We start from the raw sequence: 27,478 nt of genomic DNA, 5'->3' as shown, positions 1-27,478 counted from the left end.
CTTTCTCTTGCCTGATTGTTTTGGCTATGATTTCCAGTACTATCTTGAAAAGGAGTGGTGAGAGTGGGAATCTTTGTCTTGTTCCAGTTCTCAAGGGGAATGATTCTAGCTTTTGCCTATTCAGTATGATATTGACTGTGGATTTGTCATAGATGATTCTTAATATTTTGAAGTATGTCCCTTCAATGCCTAGTTTCTTTGTTAATAATTCTTGTCATGAAGAAATGTTGGATTTTATCAAAAGCCTTTTCTGTGTCTGTTGAGATGATCATACGCTTTTTTTATTTTAATTCAGTTTTTGTGGTGAGTCACATTTACTGATTTGTGTCTGTTGAACCAACATTGCATCCCAGGAATGAAGCCTACTTGATCATGGTGAATTAGCTTTTTAATATGCTGCTGGATTCACTTTCCTAGTATTTTGTTGAGAATTTTTGCATCTATGTTCATCAGGGATATTGGCCTGATGTTTTCATTTTTGTTGTGTCTGTGCCAGATATTGGTATCAGGATGATGCTGACTTCACAGAATGAGTGAGAGAGGAGTCCTTGCTTTTTGAATTTTTGGAATAGTTTTAGTAGGATTGGTACCAGCTATTCATTGTATATCTGGTAGAATTCCACTGTGAATCTTTCTGGTCCAGGGCTTTGCTTGGTAGGATTTTTACTCCCAATTCAATTTCATTACTCATTATTTGTCTGCTTAGGCTTTCTGTTTTTTCCTGGTTCAATCTTGGGAGGTGGTATGTCTCCAGAAATTGATCCATTTCCTCTAGACTTTTCATGTTTCTGTGCAGAAAGTTATTAATAATAGTCTCTGAGGATCTTTTGTATTTCTGTAGGATTATTTGTGATATCACCTTTGTCATTTCTCATTGTGTTTATTTGGATCTTCTCTCTTTTTTTCTTTGTTAATCTAGTTAGCGTCTATCAATCTTGTTTATCCTTTCAAAAAACAAACTGTTGGTTTTATTCATTCTCTTTTTTTCAGTGGTCAAGGTTTATTGGGAATTTTAATTGGTATGACACTTGGATAGTTGGTTGCATTGTTTATATGTAGATCTTTTCACATTATATGGTAATGTACACTACTGATATATATAGAGATCACAAAATAAGATCCTTTGGAACAATTATGCACAAGACATGCGATATTGGATTTATACACTGGATCCCAGGATGTGACTGATTAGGAAAGAATGTTGAACTAGGAATGTCCCGTGAAGGAGCCAGAAAGTTATATACACACAGTAAACATCCATCTGGCTCAAGGGGCAACTGCAGCATGTGCAGCATTGGTAGAGCTGCCTCAGAGTTGGTAAAAGTATTTCACACTGACCAGTTTAGGACTACACAAGATTAATACCATCTAGCATCAGGATATAGCTATAGGATTTTACAAACCATTCCTATGTCCAACTTCAGGAATTGATGTTTTTCCCAGTGCATTTTAAAATATTGCTGCTTTGATCACAGAACAGATAAAAAGGACAACATGCACAACCTCCAACTAAAATCCTACTGTAGCCTAGACAGTGAAATGATATGACATCGGAAGACTTTAAAATTGCAAGTCTTTTTAGAGTCCCCAAAGTGTAACTGCACTCTTCTTCAAACAGGCCTCTTCCTCAGGAGTCAGAGTCACCTTCACACAAGGTCGGAGATTCCATTCTGTCCCAAAATGCAAGGAACACTAAGGAAGACATTATCCTTTATTCTATAGAGACCCTTAATCATGGTGGAAATTAGGTGCACCCACCTAAGATTCTTCATTATACTCTCTGCCAAATCTGCCACAGAGGGTCCAATGCCCCAGCCTTTGAGTTTGATCACCTCATAAGCACTCTCAGCCACCTACTTGTGAGCCTCTTTCCACTGTTACTTATCTGTATCAGTCCCCAAATCTGGGTGTAGAGTCTTCAAGGAGGCACCAGCAACATTCACTCCACTCCATACAGGCACACTGGAATCTCCATGTTCCCCAAGGACCTACCCTTGACAGCTTAATGAGTGAACTCCCAGCCTTTCCCCCATCAGGTAACGGAATTGGGCTGAATCCAGATTGCAACCACTTTCAATAACACGGTTTTGGGGAAAGCCACTTATCTTCCAAGCCACATGGGTCAAGATATCCACTGGATTTGAAACAATAAGTAAATTGCAGTTCAGCCTGTATTTTACAACATTAGGAATGATGAATTTAAAGATGTTCATGTTATGCTGGACCAAATTAAGACAGCTTTCTCCCTCTTGCTGATGTGCCCAAGCAGTGAAAATGACCAGCTTGGAGTTTGCAGTTACATTAGTCTTTGCCAGAGACAGTCTTTGGTGTTCTAAGGAAAAGGCTGCCATGTTGGAGATCCATCATCTCTCCCTTCAATTTATCTTCCATGACATCAACAAAGCAAGTTCATCTACTGAGTCCTTTGTGGACTTGTTGGCATGGCACAGGCCATGCCAACAGCACCAATCCCAGCAACTATAATCTTATTCTCGGGGGGTCTCTTCTTCCTCTAGAAGATTATGAATCAGCTGATCCTTGAGAGTTGTCATATTGAACTTGGAACCAAAAGGAATCGGGAATGCACATCCAGCAGGTGTCAGGGGCGCATGACAATGAGATCCGGACTCGGCGGCAGTGGCTCCAGCACCTGGCTTTATTAATTCTTTGTATGGATTTTGGGGTCCCAATTTCATTTAGTTCTGCTCTGATTTTAGTTATTCCTTTTCTTCTGCTAACTTCAGGATTTGTTTGTTCTTGTTCTAGTTCCTCTAATTGCAATATTAGATCGTGAATCTAATTCTTAATGTAGGAATTTAGCACTATAAACTTTTTTTTTTTTTTTTTGAGACAGGATCTCAGTCTGTTGCCCAGGCTGTACTGTGATGGAGTGATCATGGCTCATTGCAGCCTCAACCTCCCCAGAGTCAGGTGATCCTCCCTCCTCTACCTCCCAAGGAGCTGGGACTACAGGCACACATCACCATGCCTGGCTAATTTCTGTATTTTTTGTAGAGACAGGGTTTTGCCAGGTTGCCCAGGATCATCTCAAACTGAGTTCAAGTGCCCTCCTCCTCAGCCTCCCAAAGTGCTGGGATTACAGGCACTGCATCCAGACATACTGTAAACTTTTAACGCTGCTTTTACTGCATCCCAGATATTTCAGTATGTTGTGTCTCTCTTTTCATTTGTTTCAAAGAAGTGTTTTATTTCTGTCTTAATATGTTGTTTACCCAAAAGTCACTCAGAAGAAAGTTGTTTAGTTTCCATGTAATTGTGTGGTTTTCAGAGATCTTGGTATTGATTTCTATTTTAATTCCACTGTTGTCTGAGAGTATGCTTGGTATGATTTTGATCTTTTTGAATCTATCAAATCTATTATGGTTAAGCATGTGGTTGATCTTAGACTATGTTCCATATACAGATGAGAAAAATGTATATTCTGTGGTTGATGGGTGGAGTATTCTGTAGATAGCTCTTAGATCCAATAGATTAAGTGTCTAATTTATGTCTAGAATTTTTTTGTTAGTTTTCTGCCTCAATGATCTGTCTAACACTGTCAGTGGGATGCTGAAGTACCCCCACTATTATAATGTAGCTTTCCAAGTATTTTTGTAGGTCTTGAAGTAATTGTTTTATGAATCTGTGTATTCCAATGTTGGGTGCATCTATATTTAGGATAGTTAAGTCTTTTTGTTGAGTTCAACCCATTACCATTATGTAATGCCCTTCTTTGTCCTTTTTCACTGTTGTCAATTTAGTCTTATTTCTGCAATATAAGAATAGTCACCTCCTCTTCTCTTGTTTTCCTTTTGCATGATAGATCTTTCTCCACCCCTTTATTTTGAGCCTGTTGGTTTTGTTACATGAGAAATGGATCTCTTGAAGATAGAAGATGGTTGGGTCTTATTTTTTAATCCAACTTGCTACTCTGTGCCTCTTAAATAGGGTGTTTAGACCACTTATATCCAAGGTTAATATTGATATGTAAGGTTTTGATCCTGTTGTGATATTTTTAGCTGGTTGCTTTGTAGTCTTGATTGTGTAGTTGCTTTATAGAGTCTGTGGGCTCTGGACTTAAGTGTGTCTTTGTGGTAGCAGGTATCACTCCTTCATTTCCGTGTTTAGAGCTCTTTTGTGACTCTTTTGTAATGCTGGTCTAGTGGTAAAGAATTGCGTTAGCAATTGCCTATCTGGAAAAGTTTTTATTTCTCCTTTGCTTATGAAGCTCAGTCTGACAGGATATGAAATTGTTGGTTGGAATTTCTTTTCTTTAAGAATGCTGAATATAGTTATGTTATCTCTTCTGACTTGTAATGTTTTTGCTGAGAAGTCTGCTGTTAGCCTTATGGGATGACTTTTGTAAGTGATCTGACCTTTTCCTCTCGCTGCCTTTAAGAATTTTTTTTTCACATTGATCATGGAAAGTTTGATAACTATGTGTCTTGGGGATGGTCTTCTTATATAGCATCTCCTAGGGTTTCTCTGAATTTCCTGAAATTTCATGTCAACCTCTCTAGCAATATTGGGGAAACTTTCAAGGACTATATTCTCAAATATGTTACCCAAGTTGTTTACCTTTTCTTCTCTCTCAGGAATGCCAGTATGGCATAGGTTTTATCTATTTGCATAATCTCATATTTCTCATAGGCTTTGTCCATTTTTTAAATTCTTTCTTCTTTATTTTTGCCTAAGAGGGTTGTTTTGAGGTACCAGTCTTTGAGCTCTGAAATTCTTTTTTTGACTTGGCCTAGTATGTTGTTAACGCTTCCAATTGTATTTTGAAATTCCTGTAGTCATTTTTCAATTCCAGGAGTTCAGTTTTGTTTTTTCTTCATATAGCTGTGTCATCTTGCAACTCTTGGATCATTTTACTGGCTTCTTTGGACTGGATTTCAACTTTCTCTTGGATTTCATTGAGCTTCCTTGCCATCCAGATTCTGAATTCTGTATCTGTCATTTCAGATGTTTCAATCTGGTAGGATCCATTGCAATCATTTAGAGCTAAGGAAACTGATTTTTTGAATTGCCAGAGTTCTTGTGCTGATTCCTAATTACCCAAGAGGGCTAGTATTTATCATTTTCAAGTTTCTGTCATTTCATTGAGGCTTTTTATTTTTGTATTCCTGTTTTCCTTTGAGGGTTTGACTGTGGTGTATCTTGTGTATAGTTCATTGGCTTTGCTTCTGGGTGCTTTCAGAGGGCCAACGCTTTGCACAGGTTTCTTAGTTGTAGCTAGTTTCCCACATTGGCTTTCACAGATGCTGTGTGATTAATCAATGGCATTTGAATTCAAAATTGTTTTTGCCTTTTGGGATAAGGAGAGGTACTGCTTTTTGACCTGGGTGGTGGTACATGTGCACATTTGCTTTGTGAGAATTCATTGAGCCATACGCTAATAATATGTATTTTTCTGTATATATGTTAGACTTTAATTTTTTAAGTGTTTAAAAACTGATCTATAATGTTGTTAGAAGTTAGGATAATGATTACCTGTGGGAAGAAGGAAGGGGAAATCATTGAGGCGGAGAAAGGCATAAGAGAAATGTCTCTGGTATATCAGCACAGTTCTCTTCTCAACCACAGGTATTGATTTGTGATCATTTGTAGAGCTGTATATTCGGTTTTTGCACTTTTCTATGTGGGTATGGTAAAAATATTTTTAAAAACAAGAAATAAGGAAAACATATTTGTACTGCTATTGGAATGAGGATTCAAAATGTATATATATATATCCTAAGCAAGAGTCTACTATATTTACATTTCTTGATATTGATTTTGCTTTAAAATAGCATAAGATGATATTTTGTTGTTGCTGTTTAATTCAGGGTGCAGTCAATTTCACTGGGGCAAGGACAGGGACCTATTGCTGAAAAAATGATCAAGGATGCAATGAAATCAGGAAACTGGGTATTTTTGCAAAACTGCCATCTTGCTGTTTCTTGGATGTTGGCAATGGAAGAGCTCATTAAAACCTTCACAGATCCAGGTATGTTGAGCACATAGCCCCTGCATAATAATAACATTTTGATGTAACCTTTTCTTGTTGAATTCACTCCTTATAGTAATTCATTATTGTAGGCACTATGTTTCCCTATATTAAAGAGGAGAAATTTGAGACCTAGACAGATTTAGCTAATTTACACAACCAGGGTTTGATAAAAGGCCTTCAGAACTACAAGTTGAGGCTAGGATCCACTGGATCATTTCTGTTTCTTATTGCCTTCTATGAGAGGTCATTTGAATTTGAAATATATTACTTATAGGCATATTAAAAAGAAAAATATACTTAGGACAAACAAAAGAAATTAAATCTTTCCCTATATAACAAGAAATGTCAAGGAACAGAATTCAAATTACCACCAATTCCCTTAGAGTAGTTTTTTACCACCTTTTATCCTCTGTAACCCACATGACAACTAACCTTTACATGTGCCTCAGAGTCACACCCACCCCATGGGCATGCCCAGCATTACTCATAGTTGCTGGCACTAGCTATTATCTCACCACTTTCTTGCCTACTCAAGAAAGTGTAATGGGCTGCAAAGAGAGGAAGTGGAATTAGAATCTACTCATTTTAAAGTGTTAGTATAAAAATAACCAAAACCTCAGGAACTATTTTATTGGTAGCAAATTGTGTGGGTCCCATTCTACCACTCTGCTGTGAAGGCCTGGGGTAGAACTTCCAGGCAAGCATATCCAGAGAGAGCCCTTTCTCTGAGGCCTTTCTTTGTGCCCTCACTACAGAAAGCTTTCTGGAAAGGTAAGAGCTATGCAGATGATCTTGCAAATCACTTTATTTAGTGCTACTTATTAAGGTGAAGAGCTGCTCCTTTCCAGAGTCCCCAGTCTGCACTGTTCACTGAGCCAGCTCAGGGTTTAGCAGCCTTCCCCTAAAGGCCCTTCACTTCCTGGCCCCCTGCCCTCACCCCCAAGCCTTCTGCAGGTTGCTTCTGACAAAGGTAAGGACTCATTTTTATCCACCATTCATAATCTCCACTATTTCCATTCCTTTGCAGTCAAATAAGAGATGGCCTGCTTCCTGCTGGGCCTGTGGCTTACTTCTATTTAAATAATTAAAGAGAAATGACAAGGAGGTCTTCAGTACTGGTCAGAGGTCCCCAGTGATTAGGAATATAATTAAGAAAGAAATGTTAGAGAGGCATCAAAAAAGCAATTTGCTGTGGCGGTACTACATGAGCCTCCAGAATATGGAGATGCCGTTCAGCTTCACTATAACTAGGACAAGAGCATTTCCAGTTCTTCAAGGACACTGGATGGGCTAATGAAGCCAGCTGAAGTTGTTTGTGTATTTTAAGTGCTTACTAAACTTAAGTGGATAGAAAAGTCCTATTCTAGCCCTTGCTATAATCATTTATAACCTAACCATTTAAGTTCTGATGTTGGTCATTTTCATGTCACTTGTGTTAAATTGAATGGTCAAAAAATCCTCATGAGAATAAATGCGTGGGCAATAACTGCCCTCTTTTTCAACTAAAAATGTTTCCCATTTCAAAGATAAGACCCTTAATAGTTCAGCAACTATTAAAAATTAACATATTCCTAATGTATTTACCCAAATGTACCTGCTTCTTGACTGCCAAACCCTCCTAACATGAAGTTTCTAAAACAATGCATCTTACTGCCATTTTAAAACAGTTTACAATATACTTGTAATAGATTAACTAGGTCTTTAAACAAAGCCTATAGCATTTTTTCCTTCTATAGAATAATTTTTTTTTATAGAAAAGTGCTACTACCAACTAAACATTTTCCTTTTTTGTTGTTTTTTCTTTGTTTTAAACAGATAGTGCTATCAAGGACACTTTTCGACTTTTTTTAAGCTCCATGCCTAGTAATACATTTCCTGTTACAGTTCTTCAAAATTCTGTCAAGGTAATGTATGCATATGGTTGGAACAATGTGAAATGGTTGGTTTCAGAATATTCATCTAGTGCCTCCAAGGATATCAGAGCCCGCACAGAAGCATGTGGGGGTCTGCGTGGCCAGGATGGGGAGGTGAAGTCAGTATCTTTTCATCTTTAACAAGCAGGGAAATGATTGCCCAACCCCGTCCTTGCATATTCTAGTCCTATTGGTATTCAGCTCTTCCAGCTCTCACCCTCACAAGAAAATGTTAAGGGTACAGAGTGATGAGAAGAGAACCCCTTCCAGAGTTAAGGGAATGTTTCAGCATTTGAGAAACAGGAAAGCCTACAAGCCATACTAGTATGGCTGTTGGATTTTAATGCTGGAAGTTTATGATCTATGGCAAGTCTCTACATATGAGGAACAAGAGGTGCTTCTTCCCTCCTGTCCCATGTCATGGGACATCAGAGGACAAACTATGGGACAATGCCATATGTCAGGATGATGCAAAATTCAATGAGGAAACCTTGAGCATGCTTTCTGGCCTGTATTTAGAAAAAATGGACACTAAGTGGAAATGTCTGAGGTTCTTGTTGAACATGTGGTTCAACCACTGTAGGTCTGAGAACCCTGCCATTCCATGTTCTCCCTGGACTGTGCCTGAGCAAGATACAAAGCAGGCTCGAACATGCCAGGAATGGTCCCTACCTCCCCATGAACATCAGCTATCTACATCATCTCAATGGCTTTCAGTCTATGTGTGTTATTCAGAAATAACGCAAATCTATAAAATCACTCTCTCTGCCATGTATATTTCATCTAAATCCAGGTGACCAATGAGCCTCCAAAAGGCTTACGTGCAAATATCAGACGAGCATTTACTGAAATGACACCTTCGTTTTTTGAAGAAAATATACTTGGAAAAAAATGGAGGCAAATAATATTTGGCATTTGTTTCTTCCATGCGATTATTCAGGTACACTTATCAACTCTGCTTTTTAATAGCAACAAGGAAGTGTATTGTGAAATAAATAGCAATAATTAAGTGAAAGCTTGTAAATGTCATTGTGAAATGCTAAAGACTCCATTCTGTGTCTGAACCCAAGTTGTTTTCATTCAACTTTCAATCTCTATACTCCCCTTGCCTCTGTGTTTCATAGATTCAGCTCTCACCTCTCATCTGATCTGCCTACAAAATATCATCAGTTGGATGAATGCAGTAGGTTCAATTCAGTTCAACAAGTACAAAATAGATTTCCTCATAGGTGGCATATTTATTATATTAGTTTTCCGGTTTTCAAATGTGTGTGGTCTACAGAAAATAAATAAATAAATAAATAAATAAATAAATAAATAAATAGTCAGACTGGGCACAGTGGCTCATCCTTATAATCCCAACATTTTGGGAAGCCAACGTGCGCAGATCACTTGAGCCTGGGAGTTCAAGACCAGTCTGGGCAACACAGCGAAAGCCCATCTCTACAAAAAAAAAATTTTTAAATAGCCAGGCATGGTGGCGCATACCTGTAGTCCCAGCTACTTGGGTGCTGAGGTGAGAAGATTGCTTGAGCCTGGTAGGTCAAGGGTGAATGAGCAATGATCGTGCCACTGCACTCCCGCCTGGGTGACAGAGAAAGACTCTGTCTCAAAAAAAAAAAGAAAAGAAAATATGCCAGATATAAGATAAATAGGTTAAAAGGTATTAGAGGAGGTCTGATGCGTTGGGATCAGGGGAGGGGTTCTGGGTGTGAGGCCTTTGTTCCGCTAACAAAAGCACCTGAGATGCGGAGGTAGTTTAAGCTTTAGGAAAATTTTGAGATCAAGAGCAGGGAACTTGGAACCAAACCTCTGGCATAATTATCAGTTTCAAATTTAAGAAATTAAGGTAGGATAGGGAAATAACAAAGGAGGTTGGGGGAGGATTTCACGATGGTATGCCATGAAACAAAAATATGGTTCTATGTGTGGCATAACTGAAAAATCATGGACAGACTCCTTAAAACAGCAGGGAGTAGTTCTCGCCACCAGATGGATGATTACAGGGTCAATATTTTTATGCCAAAAGACTACAGGTGAAATTTTTTTTCCTACTGTGATGAAAAAATGCTTTATTTTACCCTGAAGGAAAAATGTTCTTTTGACAGGTCTATCAAATTTCTAGTAATAGCAAATTTTCTTTTGGAAATATGGGGAGGAGCCAGTATTGAAGGAAGAGGTGCTTCCTCTGTTTGGTGAAAGCCTAGCTGAAGTTGAGCCACGTGATTTTACTGATTTTGCAGTGTGGGGATGCCCAATTTCAATGGAAACTTCTTTTTAGTTTTCAATATATTACACAGAATTTATTTTATCAAATTTTGTTTCAGACCACTTTCATTTTTCATTCTAGGAGAGAAAGAAGTTTGGCCCCCTTGGTTGGAATATCTGCTATGAATTTAATGACAGTGACAGGGAATGTGCTTTACTGAACCTCAACCTCTATTGTAAAGAAGGAAAGATTCCCTGGGATGCACTGATTTATATTACTGGTGAGTACGTTCTTGTGGCCAGGGCTTCCATCTATGTACCACAAAGTTTTTGGTTTACTCCCACCTGGCCCTTACAAAGATGGTGTCCTCCCCCAGTGTTTAATAGTAGTGATGATGATTTTTGATGTTCCTTGTGTGAAGACAAGATTGTGAGAAGAACACATCAGGACATCATGAGAATATTCACACATAGAAAATGGGACAGCTGCTTTCTCAAATAATAATAATAGGAAAAACAGTGCTTGCTACATGCCAAGCACCCTTTTAAGCACTTCCCAAGAATTAGCAGATTTAATCCTCATAACAACCTTACAATGTGAGCACTATTATTATTACCATTCTACACATAAGAAAACTGAGGCACACCATTTACAAAGTGCTGGGGCCGAGATTTGAACCCAGACAGCGTAACCTCCAGAATCCACGATCTTAAATTCAAAAGAACCTAAACATTATTTGACTAGTAGAGACCTGTTAATTCAGATATACCTGTTAAAAAGAAAAAATCTTTCAGGAATTAAATTTTTGGTAAATATTAACTGTGACTACATAGGGATCTTGTTGCCAAAATTAGAACCAATTTGGACCATGTGGGCTCAAGTAGTAAGGGAGAGGATATTTGCACTGGGAAGTGGCAGAAGGAGGAGCTCTGAAAAGGGACAGAAAGGAAATGGATGATTTTCATTGGCAAGTAAGGGAAATGCAAAACAGCAGAAGGGTATCAGGTGATCTACAGCCTAAAAGGCAAAATGAAACCTTAAAACATGTTTGAGATGAAGGCAGCAAGATAACAGTAAAAATTGTTTAGGACCAGTCCCCAGAGTGAACCAATAGGGAAAGCCGTGTAATTTGGGAGGCTACTTTGTACTCCTGCCCCAAGCCATCCCAATGGGGCCAAAATTGTTTAGCAAAGTGGTGATGTAGGCAAAATTGTTCTCTGATATCCTCTGCTTACCCTGAATTTTCCTGTCTCTCATTTTCCTTTTCCTTCTCCCTCTCCTAGAATCCTTGATGTTTCAGGTTACCTCAGTCTCTACTGCTGTGGAAGTAATTGTGGAGGTAAAAAGTAATTTGCCAGACTGATCTATAGATTTAATGCAATCCCTATGTAACAGCAGACTGTTACACCCAGATCCACTGGCATGTTGCAGGAATTAATAAGCTGATTATAAATTCATATGAAATTCATATGAAAATGTGAAGGGCCTCAAATGGCAAGAACAATCACGGAAAGAAGAATAAAGTCAAAAGAGTAACACTTCCCAATTTCAAAACTTACTACAAAGTTACAACAAGTCATTGTGGCACTGGCATAAGAATAGACATAGATTTTGACTTGGCAGTGGTGACCATAGTTCTAACACATTTTTTGTTTCTGGCATGAAGGGAGCAGAGCCTTTATCAGGTCGATTTCTTTTTATGTGGCACCCATCCACTGTTCCCTCCAGCACCTAGTCTTAGTCCAAAGAGTCTCAGAGCTGTCAAAAAGTTGTTCTGAAGAAAACAGGACATCTCAGCAACAAATATCCCAAAGTATTGCTGTAAATGAGACTGATTTTATGGGAAAATTAAGAAAGGTGTTCCAGTTCTTACAAATTTGGATCTTTAATCTGTGTTGGAAATTCTGTTTCTGGATCTAGTTTGAGGCACTAAGAAGGATAAGACATCAGTTTGCAATGAGCCCTTGCCAGGGTAACATCAATTCTGCTAAAATTGAAGCAGAACAAACACCAAATTTCTGGTGAAGCTTGTATGGAAGAATGGTGAAATATTGATACTTTACAAAAAGTTTATAGAGACAATGCCCCAAACAAATCAGTAGCAGTTTGTAAATGGATAACTAGTTTTAAGAAGGGCCAAGACAGTGTTGAAGATGAAACCCACAGCAGTAGGCCATCCACATCAATTTGCAAAGAAAAAAATTAATCTTGTTCATGCCCTCACTGAAGAGCACCAACAATTAACAGCAGAAACAACAGCCAACACCATAGACATCTCAATAGGTTCATTTTACACAATTTTGACTGAAAATTAAAGTTGAGCAAACTTTCCACTCAATAGGTGCCAAAACTTTTACATCCAGATCAGAGGCAGACAAGAGCAAAGCTTTCAATGGAAATTTAAACAAGTGCAGTCAAGATCCTGAGGCATTTCTCTGAAGAATTATAACAGGAGATGGAACATGGCTTTACCAGTACAATCCTGAAAACAAAGCACAATCAAAGCAATGACTACCAAGGGATGGAAGTGGTCCAGTCAAAGCAAAAGCAGGCTAGTCAAGAATAAAGCTCATGGCAACAGTTTTTTGGAATGCTGAAGGCATTTTGCTTCTCGACTTTCTGGAGGGCCAAAGAATGATAACATCTGCTTATTATGAGAGTATTTTTAAAAAGTTAGTCAAAGCTTTAGCAGAAAAAATGCCTAAGAACACTTCACCAGAGAGTCAATCTTCATTTCAACAATGCTATTCAGGCCTGAAATCAAACTGGAGCACTTTTGCAAGAGTTTTTATGGGAAATCATTAGGTATTCACTTTACGAACCTGATTTTGCTCCCTCTGACTTCTGTGTTTCCTAATATTAAAATTTTGTTAAAGGGCACCCATTTTTCTTCTGTTAATATAAAAAAAGACTGCGTTGACATGGTTAAACTCCCAGGACTATCAGTTCTTTAGGGATGGACTGAATGGCTGGTATCATTGCTTACAAAATGTCTTGAATTGATGGACCTCGTGTTGAGAAATAACATTTATATTTTTTTAAAAAGAATGGGCTTATAAATCAGTGGAACAGAATTGAGAATCCAAAAATGACCTTTATATTTATGACTACTGATTTTCAACAACGGTGCCAAGACAATTCAATGGGGGAAGGATAGTCTTTTCAACACATGATGCTGGGGCAATTGGGTGTCCATCCACAAAAGGATAAATTTGAACCCTTATACCATATACAAAAATTAATTCAAAATGGGTGACAGACCTACAATTAACAGAAAAAAGTAAATCTCTCAGAAGAAAGCTTTGGAGAAAATTGTGACTTGGGATTAGTCACTGACTTCCGAGATATGACACAAAAAAGAAAAAATAAATTGGACTTCATCAACATCTAAAACTTTTACTCTTAGGCCGGGTGCTGTGGCTCAAGCCTGTAATTCCAGCATTTTGGGAGGCTGAGGCAGGTGGATCACAAGGTCAGGAGATCGAGACCATCCTGGCTAACACAGTGAAACTCCGTCTTTACTAAAAATACAAAAAATTAGTTGGGCATGGTGGCGGGCGCCTATAGTCCCAGCTACTCGGGAGGCTGAGGCAGGAGAATCGCTTGAATCCGGGAGGCAGAGGGTGCAGTGAGCCGAGATTGTGTCACCGCACTCCAGCCTGGGCAACAGAGTAAGACTCCATCTCAGAAAAAAAAAAAAAAAATTATTAAAACTTTTACTCTTCAACACATACCATCAAGAAAGTGAAAAGGCAAGATGCAGACTGAGAGAAAATATTTGCAAATCATATATCTGATAAGGGCTTGTATCCAAAGTATATAAAGACCTCTTACAACTCAACAATAATAAGAAAAATAACTCAATATTAAAATGGTTGAAGATTTGATTTGAATTGACATTTCACCAAAGAAAACACACAAATGCCCAGTAAGCACATGAGAAGATGCTCAATGTGTCATGAGGAAAATGAAAGTTAAATATCTAATGAAATGCCACTTCACACCTACTAGGATGACCATAATTTTAAAAGACAATAACAAATGCTGGTGAGCATATGAGAAAACTGGAACCCTCATACCTGCTGGTGGCAATGTAAAATTGTTCTGCTGCCTTGAAAAAATGTTTAAACAAAGTTGCCACATGACTCAGCAATTCTACTCTGAGATATGTACTTAGGAAAAATTAAAACATACGTCCTCACGAAAACTTGTACACAAGGCCGGGCTCAGTGGCTCATGCCTGTAATCCCAGCACTTTGGGAGGCCCCAGTGGGTGGATCACAAGGTCAGGAGTTCAAGACTAGCCTGGCCAACATGGAGAAACCCCACCTCTACTAAAAACACAAAAATTAGCTGGATTTAGTAGTGCACACCTGTAATCCCAGCTGTTCAGGAGGCTGGAGCAGGAGACTCACTTGAAACCAGAAGGCAGATGTTGCAGTGAGCCGAGATAGGGCCACTACATTCCAGCCTGGGTGAAAGAGTGAAACTCCATCTCAAAAAACAACAACAACAAAAGAACCCACACAAAAACAAAACTTGTACACAAATGTGCACAACAGCATTGTTCATAATGGCCAAAAATGTCCAATAACTGGTGAATGGCTAAGTAAAATATGGCATATCCATAAACAGAATATTATTCCACCATAAAAGGAATAAAGTACTGATACATACAACAACATAAATAAATCTCAAAAACATTATGCTAAGTGAAAGAAGTCAGACACAAAAGCCCACAAGTACAATTCTATGTATATGAAATTTCCAGACGAGTCAAGTCTATGTAGATGAAAAGTAGTTCAGTGGTTTCATGGGACAGGGAGTAGACATGGGGACTGACTGCAAATGGACACAAGATTTCTTTTGGGGGGAAATGGAAATGTTCTAAAGTTAGATTGCAATGATGGGTAGACAACTCTGTAAATTTACCAAAAATTAATGAATTATATATATATATATAATTATATATATAAGAATATATATATTCAATATATATTATTTTATATATATGTTTTATGTGAATTTTATGGTTTTTTAAATTATATCTCATTGAAACTGGTTTTTTAAAAAAGATGGGAGTAAAAAGACAATGCTTTATCCAGGTGGCGATACTTGCTAATGGTGAGTTTTTTTAGGCATTAGTTTATGGATTAATTCATAAAATATTGATTAGTACTATTATGATAGATTCTGGATGTCTGCCTACCAAAAGCTGATGGAGATAATGAATCATTCATAGTAGCCAAAATATGGAAACTACCCAAATAGCCATCAACATATAAATGGATACAGAAAGTATAGTATATGCATACAATGGAATACTATTTATCCTTAAAAAAAAAAAGAAATCCTACCATTTGTGACAACATGGATGGACCTGACTGACATTACGCTAAATGAAATAAGTTAGTCACAGAAGGACAAATATTGCATGATTCCTTTTATATGAGCCCTCTATAATAGTCAAAAGTCTAGAAGTAGACAAGAGGATGGTGACTATCACAGGAAAGAGGGAGGAGGAAAATGGGGAGTTGTTGTTCAGTAAGTATAAAATTATAGTTATACAAGATGAGTAAGTTACAGAGATCTGTTGTACAATAGAGCACTTACAGTTAATCATAAGGTATTTTGTACTTTAAATTAATTTGTCAAGAGAGTAGATTTCATGTTAAGTATTCTAACCACAATAAAACAGTGGGTGGCATGAAGAAATTGTCAGAGATCATGGATATGTTTACCATACGGATTGTGGAGATAGCAACATAAGTATATACATATGTCAAAACTCACCAGGTTGTATACATTAGTTGTGTGCCATTTTTTGGATACCAACTAAACCTCAATAAAGGTGCAGGGGTGAGGGGAGGCCAACAGTGTGTGGGACATGGCACTACTAGAGAAACAGTTATTAGCTCCAGAAGAGGAAGTGTGTATGGAGGGCAGTTGTGTCTTCAAGAACACTAAAAAAGGTAAGCCGGGGGCATATCCTGAAAGGCCTATGTGTCTTGCTAATAAATTTTGCTCTAACTTATAAACATTTGTTAGCAATTATGGTCTTTTAGGTTAGGAAGAGGTGCAGCAATTCACAAAGCTATAATAAAAGCAAAATGAGGGATTGAACATGGAGACATAGCAATACCAGTGGGGAAACTAGACAGGAGAGAATAAACAGAGAAATATTTAGGAGGCTTTAAATACTGGAAGGTATTTGGGATTGGAGGAAGACCTTCAGATTTTATAGTGTAGGTTACAGCAATACACACATCCAGGAGTGGTATTGGGGGTGGATCTGAGCTCAAAGTTGGCAAAGACAAAGTCAAACCTCAGGCCTCTCCAGTTTTTATTGGATCATCCCCAAGTCAGCCCACAGAGATGGGAAAGGAAGAGAAAGGGGAAGCCACTATGTTAGGTTCTGCAGTGGGACCCACAGGAACCATGATGCTGGGGCCAGACCAGGCGGTGGCATGGATGGTGGACCCCACCACACACACACACACATGCATGCACACACGTACACACACACACATGGGCGTGCACACACACACGGTCCCTCTTCTAAGAAGACCAAAGCCAGAAGACTCCTTCTTGAAAGTGAGCTGTGAGACGTCTACCCTGAGTCAAAATGACAGAGTTCCTTGTTTACTCAGTTTGACCCAAGAAAAAGGATAGAGTCAAATCTGGATGGAGAAGCACAAAATCTGTTGATTTGTAAGGAAAACACTTCTGTGCTTCTTGTCAAAAATGCAGATATTTTAGTTAGAAACTTATTTTAGAATCATATATGTTAGGACACCCTTCTTCCCCTGACATCATCATGCAATTGGAGAAACTAGAGCTTTATGTTCCAGAGCCAAGGACCCAAGAGGAGTTTCAAGTCAGGCCATATTAGATGGACCCACAACAGAGATTTAACCCAACTTTATGTTCCAAGATTTCCCAGAAGGTCACTAAAGAATATTTCTAGAAAGATACAGAACATCTCCTTTTTACCTCTTGGAATTGCCGACACAGGGATTCAGCAACTTAACCATCAGCCCTGGTACCTACTTCCCCTCCCCTCTCCCTGAGTGTCTTATCCAACAAGACTGACAAGAGTGACTCCAGCAGGAGAGGGAAGACAGGCATCTCTACAGGATGTGCAGATAAAGACATTCCTGTCTTGGAAGAAATAAATTACTGAGATTCCAAAGACTGAAATAACTTTCTCTCAACCAACCATGTCAGCTTGAAAGAGAAAGAAAAAACAATTGTTTCTTCCTGACATGAGGGAAGAAATAGAGATGAGAATGGATCAACAGTTGAAGGATTCAGAAGTTGACAATGTTGGTATCACAGGTGAAATCCTTCCAGGAACACTACAGTGGTGAATGGTGAATTGTAGCAATCGATCTGGAATTTTAAAGAAACTATATCAGCAATAGATTCCAGTGTGCTTCCTTGCTACACATAGTTTGGGGATGACACATGGAAAGTAGCTTCTCTGTGGAAAGAGAGATGGGATACTAATCAGTTATAATTCCTTATCATTACTGTGAAGTGAGTTGTCCCTTTTGCTTTGAATCTATCTTTCCTCCTTACCCTGATAGCAATAATTAATAAGGAATGTATAGAGGTTGAATGCCTTGCTACAAATACTTGATTCTGCTTTACTCATTGGCTCCGAAAGAAGCACTGTTTGATGGAAAATGTGTATGCTTTAGAATACTGCAATCAATGATAAGACTCAAAATCACTATTTCAAAGCAAAGGAACAAAAACAAAAAAGAAATATGTAGATAGAGCTCAGTGGCTTTAGTTTCTGAAAACTAAAACAGCAAAATAATGATAGTAGAGTACATATAGTAGATTTTTTCTACTTTTCAAAAATTGACTTCTATTATCTTTGAGGGGGGTGGTGGAAGGAAATTCTGTTGTGTGCTTTCCATCTTCAGTACCAAATAAATGTGTACATAAATAAACGTTAAAATTTTAATTTTAGGTATGCCTATCAATTTTTTTAAAACAGTAATAATTTCAAAATACAAATTTATTTTCAGGTGAAATTACCTATGGTGGTAGAGTCACAGACAGCTGGGATCAAAGATGCCTTCGTACTATCTTGAAAAGATTTTTTTCTCCTGAAACATTAGAAGAAGATTATAAATACTCTGAATCAGGTAAATGACTTTTCAATATTACAGGAAAGGCCTTTCCCAAGAAGTCGTTGACAGCATCTCTCAGTTTCCCATCCAGGGGCTGTCTGTGTCGGGTCTCCACAACCCTCTTATAGCCACACCCTATCCCCATGCTTGGCCACTTTCAGAGCTGGTTTGATAGTAGGATCACAGATCTACATAGTGCTTGGTAACTACTTTGAATTACTTCCATTTTAAAGTTTATTGCACTGTGTCTAAATTTGTTTTCACTCTTATGTTCTAGTGTATTTTGAATGTAATCAAATAAAACACCCAGACATAGTGGCACATGTCTGTGGTCCCAGATACTCAGGAGGCTGAGGTAGGAGAATCACTTGAGCTCAGGAGTTCAAATCCAGCCTGGGCAGCATAACAAGACCCAGTCTCTAAATCATAGTAAATATTATTACTACTACTATGTAAAAGTTTTTTAAATAAAGAAATGAAAATGTCTATTACAGCAAGTTGAGTAAAAACCAGATCTGTGAGTTGGAGATAGCTCATTACAAATCAGACAGCAAACAGATTAATTGTGCTGAGTGTTGATCCCCTTGGAAGGAGCAACTTGATTAGTACAAGCTCATAAAAGCTCCTACCATTGAGCGTCAGTCAGAGCCGATAAGATTCAACTGTATATCCTGCAATCATATAGATAGTCGAGTAACCCTAGATTTCAATGTAGCTTTTAGTTTGGGGAATTAGAGAAGGCTGTTGTTTATCAAACAAATATGAAAGCAATCTCTAACACAAGCATAAATTTAAGCCCTTAATGAGTTACACCTTTCAGCATAGATTTGGAGCCCTTCATGAGTTACACTTTTCAGCAGCATATCCCTGGGGATTCTCCGCATCTTTAAATGCTCTGGAGAAGGCATTTGAAAGGTTAGGACAGTAATCAGATTCTCAAGGCCTGAAGAAAAGGTAACAAAACTAGACACAGCAATGAAAGCATGAAAGCTTAGAAAAAACAATCCCCCTTGCTACATGAGCCAGCTGATTGCAGCAACCATCTGCACCACACAAAGAAAAATCAAACTTGGCAGTACAAAGCCAGTCTATTTGAGACATATTTGTCTTCTGTGTTTTTAATAACAGGTATCTATTTTGCACCCATGGCTGACAGCCTACAAGAGTTTAAGGACTACATTGAAAATCTGCCTTTGATCGATGACCCAGAAATTTTTGGAATGCATGAAAATGCCAATCTAGTCTTCCAGGTACGTGGCCTTTCATCTTAAAATACATATTTATGTTGTGTATAGAAACGCAAAACATCAATAATCACCCCTACTCACTCTGGAAATTATGATCTTCCTAAATAAACAAATAAAATAGTTGTTTCACCTTGACTTCAACATTTGGTTCCAATTTAGCCTGTTACCTCTGGGTCCTTCACAGAATCCTAAGACTGTCACGCATTTTCTCTGTCACTGGCCAAGCCCCTCCATCTCCCAGCCTTCTGCCTAGTCCATCCATAATCTACCTGATCACAATCCAACAATTACATGAGGATTTCAATAATAATATAACCCTCTCCCTTTTCCCTTCTTCTACCAGGCTGGGCACATTTGTGTCATATTACACAAAGGTTTGTGGATCCATACATGATTCAATGATAAAAATACAGTGACAAATGTCCAAAGCAGATAAATTAAAACACCATTTATTAAAAGCATGGTCACAGTGTCAGATCACAAACCCAGAGAAAACTGGGTTGTTTTACTCCTCTGTGTAAGACCTTGTGATGCTGCACCATTACCTAAGGGTAGTCCAAGCTCTTCGGCATGCACTCAAAGCTCTCCCATGACCCTAGGCCTGCGCGGAGTCATCAGGCACCAGAACCAACCCCTGGACTTGGACTGGACCTAAAGAAGGAGTCAGTGAAGGAACCCCAGGGCACCACGTTCCTGCCATGGACTTCTGAGATCCTAGACACAGGAGCTCCTGTGACCCCCACAGACCTTTGGACTGGCAGGCAGAGCAGCCCAAAGAAAAAGCAGAGGCACAGTTTGAACCCACACAGAGCCCAGAAGGCTTTGCTGTGCTGTGCAGCTGCAGGATAATGCTACCACAGACATCCATCCCCCAAGGCTTTCTATGTTACACTGAGTGGCTGTAGCTCCTACTATCTGCCAGTCCAGGAAATAGCAGAGCCTGAGCATGCTCATGCCTCAAGACAGGCCCCACCACCATTGCTACAGGCCCAAAGTGCATCTATTCCAGGCACCCCTTTGCCTGCTGGCCCCTCCCAAGACCACCTCTGAGGCCGCTCCTGTGGGAGGGTGCCCACAGCACAGCCTGCACGGCCCTGCCTGAGTGTTTTATTGGCAGCCCAGGAGTAGTTCACCACCCCCATCACAGCCAATGCTTGACCCCTAGGGGCCAGGGGAAAAATCCACAGTTCTACTCCCAACTCCCCAGGACTCAAGTACACCACCCAGGGATATCAAGTTGATATCTGTGGCCTGAGCTCAAGTAGGGGAACACAAAAAAGAGTATGGCACAGGTTTGTATGCCAGCATGGGAGCTGGTCACTCCTCTTTTTTTTTTTTTTTTTTTTTTTTGAAACAGTCTCACTCTGTCATTCAGGCTAGAGTGCAGTGGTGCGATCTTGGCTGACTGCAACCTCCACCTCCCGGGTATGAGCAATTCTTCTGCCTCAGCCTCCCAAGTAGGCTAAGATTACAGGCGTCCACCACCACGCCCAGCTAATTTTTGTATTTTTAGTAGAGACAGGGTTTCACCATGTCGGCCAGGCTGGTCTCGAGCTCCTGACCTCAGGCGATCCACCTGCCTCGGCCTCTCAAAGTGCTGGGATTACAGGCGTCAGCCACTGCGCCCAGCCCACCCCTCCTTTTTCCAAGATGGGCATGGCCTAACAGCCACCACTTCTCCCTTATGGAGTTCCATAGCCTAGAATGCCTGGGCTGGCTCAGGGATCTGGACAAAAATGGCTTGGGATAAGCCAAGCTGGTTGGGCCTGCTACCTGGGCAGAGACTGGAGGGAGACCCACCGAGTCAGGGAGCATGAGGTGGGCAGGCCCCATAACCATTCACTGGGCTGAGAAGCCTAAACAGCAGGTGCCATATTGGTTGCACACTGGCAGTGCCACTACCCGGTCCAGGGAGCCTCCACCTTTGAACAACTGCATCACCAAACCACCTGCCAACATACTCCACAACTCATTCTAACTTTGGCAAGCACAGGGGATGGGCAGTTACCTAAGGAGTAAAGGGTCTTCTAGAGACAGTCCTTGGTGCAAACCGCCTCTAAGAAACGAGGGAGCACACTCCACCAAAGCCCTACTTGGGACAAAGGAAATGGAAGTGTGACACCAGCCACTAAAAGAGACACCACCAAGACCTAGGAATGGACTTAAAGAGGGAACATCTCTCATTTTCCACCCTCACCCGCCTTCCCGTTGGAGCCGTTCCTGTTGGGGCCTGGTAAGTGTGTGTACTGCAGTAAGCTGCTTTTCTGTGATTCTCCATTGGACCCACCCCTGCTGAAGGTAACTGAGTTGGAGGAGCATGTTTTTTGCCCTTCTCTAGTGCCTCCACCCCCACTGAGGGCTACTAAGAGCCTATGTGCTGGCTCTATTGAGCACCATCTACTGGACTACAGCCGGAATTACCATACCAAACAAAAATAACATTGCTACAAGCCGTGCCTGTCAAACATGCTGCGTAAACCTCTGCGTAACCAAAGAACCCATATAGAGCTTTGCCGCTCTGAAAGCACCCAGAAACAAAGTCAATTGGTTGTACACAACATACACAACAGTTATATCCTCCAGGAAAAAAAAAAGGAACAAAAAGTCAAAAAACTCCATTCAAACAAAAGCAAATTCAAAAAGATAAAGAAGCATCAACTCCTTCAGATAAGAAGAAATCAGCACAAGAACTTCAGCAATACAAAAAGCCAGAGTGCTTTGTTACCTCCAAAGGATCACACTAGTTCCCTAGCAATGGATCCTAGTCAGATTGAAATGTCTGAAATAATAGAAACAGAATTCAGAATATGTGTGGCAAGGAAACTCAATGAGATCCAATAGAAAGTTGAAATCCAATGCAAAGAAGCCAGAGAAATAATCCAAGGTTTAAAAGATGATACAGCTATACTGAGAAAGAACAAAACAGAGCTTCTGAAATTGAAAATCTCACTACAGGAGTATCAAAACAAAACTGGAAGCCTTAACAACAGATTAGACCAAGCAGAAAAATGAATTTCAGAACTCAAAGATTGGTCCTTTGAATCAACCCAGTCAGAAAAAAAAAATAAAGAGAATTTTTTAAGATTCTCTTTTCTTTCTGAGAAATATGGGATTATGTAAAATGACTAAATCTACCATTTATTATCATTCCTTGGAGAGAAGAGAAAGTAAGCAACTGGAAAACATATTGGAGTATATAATCCAAGAATATTTCCCCTATCTCACTAGAGAAGTTGGCATGCAGATACAAGAAATCCAGAGAACTCCTGCAAGATACTGTATAAGCTGACCATCCCTAAGACATAGTCATCAGACTTTCCAAGGTGAAACCAAAGAAAAAATATTAAGTCATTAGAGAAAAGGGCCATATTACCTATAACGGGAATCCTATCAGAGTAACAGCAGTCTCTCAGCAGAAAACTTAGAAGCCAGAAGAGATTGGGGGCCCATTTTTAGCATTCTTAAAGAAAATAAATTCCTGGGCCAGGCACGGTGACTCACGCCTGTAATCCTAACACTTTGAGAGGCAGAGGCAAGTGGATCACCTCAGTTCAGGAGTTCCAGACCAGCCTGGGCAACACGTTGAAACCCTATCTCTACTAAAATACAAAAAGTTAGCCAGGCATGGGGGCATGCACCTGTAATCCCAGCTACTCGGAGGCTGAGACAGGAGAATTGCTTGAACCCAGGAGGCAGAGGTTGCAGTGAGCAGAGATCACACCATTGCACTCCAGCCTGGGTGACAGAGTGAGGCTCTGCCTCAAAAAAAAAAAGAAAAGAAAAGATATTCCAGCAAAGATTTTCATATCCTGCCAAACTAAGCCTCATAAACAAAACACAAATAAAATACTTCCCCGGCAAGTAATCACTGAGAGAATTTGGCACCAGCAGACCAGTTCTACAAGAGATGCTTAAGGGAATCCTAAACATAGAAATGAAAGAACAATACATGTAACCACAAAATCACACATAAGTACATAGCCTACAGACTGCATAAAACAACTACATAATCAAGACTACAAAGCAACTAGCCAAGAACACCATAACAGAAACAAAACCTCACATATCAATATTAACCTTGAACATAAATGACCTAAACATTGCACTTAAAAGACAGAGTGGCAAACTGAATTAAAACACAAGACCCATCCTTCTGCTGTCTTCAAGAGACCCATCTCACATGTAATGACAACTATAGGCTCAAAGTAAAGGGATGCCAAAAGATCTATCATGCAAACAAAATAAAAAAGAGCAGAGAATGCTATTCTTGTATCAGAGAAATCAGACCATAAACTAACAACAGTAAAAAAGGACAAAGAGGGCATGATATAATGATAAATAATTCAATTCAAGAAGATTTAATGATCCTAAATATATATGCTCCCAACATTGGGGCACTCAGATTTATAAAATAATTACTTCTACCTAAGAAAAGACTTTTACAGCCACACAATAATCAGAGAAGCAGCAGAGGTGGGGACTTCAACACTCCACTGACAACATTAGACAGATCATGAAGGAAGAAAACTAACAAAGACATTCTAGACTTAAATTCAATACTTGACTAATTGGACCTAATAGACATCTACAGAATATTCCACCAATAATGAAAGAATATACATTCTTCTCATCTGCCCAAAAACATACTCTAATATTGACCACATGTTTGGTCATAAAGCAAGTCTCAACAAATTTAAAAAATCAAAATCATACCAAGCATCTTCTCAGAACACAGTGGAATATAATTAGACATCAATACCAAAAGGAACTCTCAAAACCACACAAATACATGGAAACTAAACAACTTGCTCCTGAATGACTTTTGGGTAAACAAAGAAATTAAGGCAAAAATCAAAAAATTATTTGAAACAAATGAACATAGAGACACAAGATACCAAAAGCTCTGAGATGCAACAGAAACAGTGTTAAGAGGAAAGTGAATAAAGCTAACTGCCTACGTCAAAAAGATATTAATAGAAAGATCTCAAATTAACAACCTAATGTTGCACCCAAAGGAACTAGAAAAACAAGAACAAACTAAACTCGAAGCTTGCGGAAGAAAAGAAATAACTAAAATCAGAGGAGAACTAAATGAAATTGGGACCAAAAAGAAAAAAGCATACAAAGAGTCAACAAAAAAAAATGTTAGCTCATTGAAAGGATAAAAAAGACTGATAAACTGTTAGCTAGATTAACAAAGACAAAAAAGATACAAATAAGCACAATTAGAAATGACAAAGTGGCATAACAACTGCTCCCACAAAAATATAAAAGATCCTCAGAGACTACTATGAATATATTTATGTGATTTATGTGCACAAACTAGAAAATCTAAAGGAAATGGATAAACTCTTGGAAACACACAACCTCCCAAGATTGAACCAGAAAGAAATAGAAACCCTAAACAGACCAATAATGAGTTACAAAATTGAATCAACAATTTTAAAAACCTACCAATCAAAACAAGTTTTGCACCAGACAGATTCACAGACAAATTCTACCAGATGTACAAAGAAGAGCTGGTGACCAATCTTATGGAAATTATTCCAAAAAAATCAAAGAAGAAGGATTCGTCCCTAACTCATTCTATGAAATCGGTATCATCCTAGCATCAAAATGTGGCAAAGACACAACAAAAAGAGAAAACTGCAAGCCAATAACCCTGATGAACATAAACTCAAAACTCCTCAGCAAAATACTGGGAAATCTAATCCAATAGCACCCCAAAAGGATAATCCACCACAATCAAGTGGGCTTTATTCTTGGGATGCAACGATGGTTCAACATACAAATCAGTAAGTGTAATTCACTGCATAAACAGAATTAAAAACAAAACCATAGGATTATCTCAATCAATGCAGGAAAATCATTCAATAAAATCCAACATCCTTTAATGGTAAAAACCCTCAACAAACTAGGCATCGAAGAAACATACCTCAAAGTAATAAGAGCCATCTATGACAAACCCATAGCCAATATCATACTTCACAGGAAAAAATTGGAGGCATTTCCCCTAAGAACTGAAACAAGACAAGGATGTTCACTCTTACCACTCCCGTTCAACATATTAATAGTACTGGAAGTCCTAGCTAGAGTAATCAGGCAAGAGAAAGAAATAAAATGCATCCAGATAGGAAAAGAGGAAGTCAAATTATCTCTCTTCACTGACAGTATGATTCTATACCTAGAAAATCCCAAAGATTCTGCCAAAAGACTACTAGACCTACTAAACTACTTCAGTAATGCTCCAGGATACAAAATCAATGTACAAAAATCAGTAGCATTTCTATACATCAATAATGTTTAAGCTGAGGACCAAATTAAGAACACAATGCCATTCATAATTGCCACAAGAAAAATAAAATACCTAAGAATACATCTAACCAAGGAGGTGAAACATCTCTACAAGAATTACAAAACACTGTTGAAAGAAATCATGGATGACACATGTAGAAACATTTCATGCTCACAGATTGGAAGAATCTATATTATAAAAATGCCCACACTGCCCAAAGCAATCACACATTTGAATCTATTTCTGTCAAACTACCAACATCATTTTTCACAGAATTAGAAAAGAATATTCTAAAATTCACAGGAAACCAAAAAAGAGCTTGAATAATCAAAGCAATTCTAAGCAAAAAGAACAAAGCCGGAGCCATTATACAAGGCTACAGTAACTAAAACAGCATGGTACTGGTATAAAAAATAGACACATAGACCAATGGAACAGAGTAGAGAACCCAGCAATAAAGTTACATACCTACAACCTTTGATCTTCAACAAAGTCGACAAAAATAAACAATGGGGAAAGAACACTCTATTCAATAAATGGTACTAAGAAAACTGGCTAACCTTCTGTAGAAGAATAAAACTAAACTCCTACCACTCGTCATATACAAAAATTAATGCAAGATGGATTAAAGAATTAAATGTGATACCTCAAACTATTAAAACCATAGAAGAAAACCTAGGAAATACCAGGATATTAGCCTATGCAAATAATTTATGGCTAAGGCCTCAAAAGCAAATGCAACAAAAACAAAAATTGACAATTGTGACCTAATTAAACTAAAGAGCTTTTGCCCAGCAACAGAAACTATCAATAGGGTAAACAGACAACCTACAAAATGGGAAAGTATATGTGCAAAGCATGCATCTGACAAAAGGACTAATATCCAAAATCTATAAGGAACTTAAAGAAACCAACAAGCAAAAAACAAACAACCCCATTAAAAGGGGGCAAAGCACATAAACAGACACTTCTCAAAAAAAAAAAAGAGGAAGAAAGACGACCAGGCGCGGTGGTTCATGCCTGTAATCCCAGCACTTTGGGAGGCTGAGGCAGACGGATCATCTGAGGTCGGGAGTTCGAGACCAGCCTAAACAACATGGAAAAACCCTGTCTCTACTAAAAATACAAAACTAGCCAGGCGTGGTGGCACAAGCCTGTAATCCCAGCTACTCGGGAGGTTGAGGCAGGAGAATCGCTTGAACTTGGGAGGCAGAGGTTGCAGTGAGCCAAGATCATGCCATTGCACTCCAGCCCGGGCAGCAAGAGTGAAACTTTGTCTCAAAAAAAAAAAAAAACAGAAAGAAAGAAAGAAAAGAAAAATACAAGCAGCCAACAAACATGAAAAAAATGCTCAACATCACTAATCATCAGAGAAATGTGAATCAAAACCACAATGAGATATTATCTCACACCAGCCAGAATGGCAATTATTAAAAAGTCAAAAAATAACATGTTGGTGAAGTTATAGAGAAAACAGAATGCTTATACACTGTTGGTGGGATTGTAGATTAGTTTGGCCCCTGTGAAAAGCAGTTTGGAGATTTCTCAAAAAACTGAAAATAGAAGTAATGTTCAACCCAGCAATCCCATACTGGGTATCAACTCAAAGGAAAATAAACCATTCTACAAAAAAAAACACATGCACTCATATGTTTGTAGTTCTATTCACAATAGCAAA

General features: G+C 38.8%; 1 protein-coding gene and 1 pseudogene across 1 annotated transcript in view; one reads left to right on the top strand and one right to left on the bottom strand.

The window, feature by feature from the left end:
* The window catches only part of DNAH6 (dynein axonemal heavy chain 6), a 367,549-nt gene that overhangs the window by 323,740 nt on the left and 16,331 nt on the right, over positions 1-27,478 (top strand). The window contains exons 65-70 of the mRNA XM_005575454.5: positions 5,829-5,989; positions 7,808-7,896; positions 8,699-8,845; positions 10,256-10,394; positions 18,154-18,273; positions 19,387-19,508. Of these exons, the coding sequence (XP_005575511.2) occupies positions 5,829-5,989; positions 7,808-7,896; positions 8,699-8,845; positions 10,256-10,394; positions 18,154-18,273; positions 19,387-19,508 (778 nt within the window). The remainder of the gene's footprint in view (positions 1-5,828; positions 5,990-7,807; positions 7,897-8,698; positions 8,846-10,255; positions 10,395-18,153; positions 18,274-19,386; positions 19,509-27,478) is intronic.
* LOC102129597 (L-lactate dehydrogenase A chain pseudogene) lies at positions 513-2,552 on the bottom strand (annotated as a pseudogene).

The sequence above is a fragment of the Macaca fascicularis genome, chromosome 13, assembly GCF_037993035.2.
Source record: "Macaca fascicularis isolate 582-1 chromosome 13, T2T-MFA8v1.1".
In the NCBI taxonomy this organism is placed as follows: domain Eukaryota; kingdom Metazoa; phylum Chordata; class Mammalia; order Primates; family Cercopithecidae; genus Macaca; species Macaca fascicularis.
Note: the sequence above shows the minus strand (reverse complement) of the source record. Positions and strands in the feature narration are given on the sequence as shown.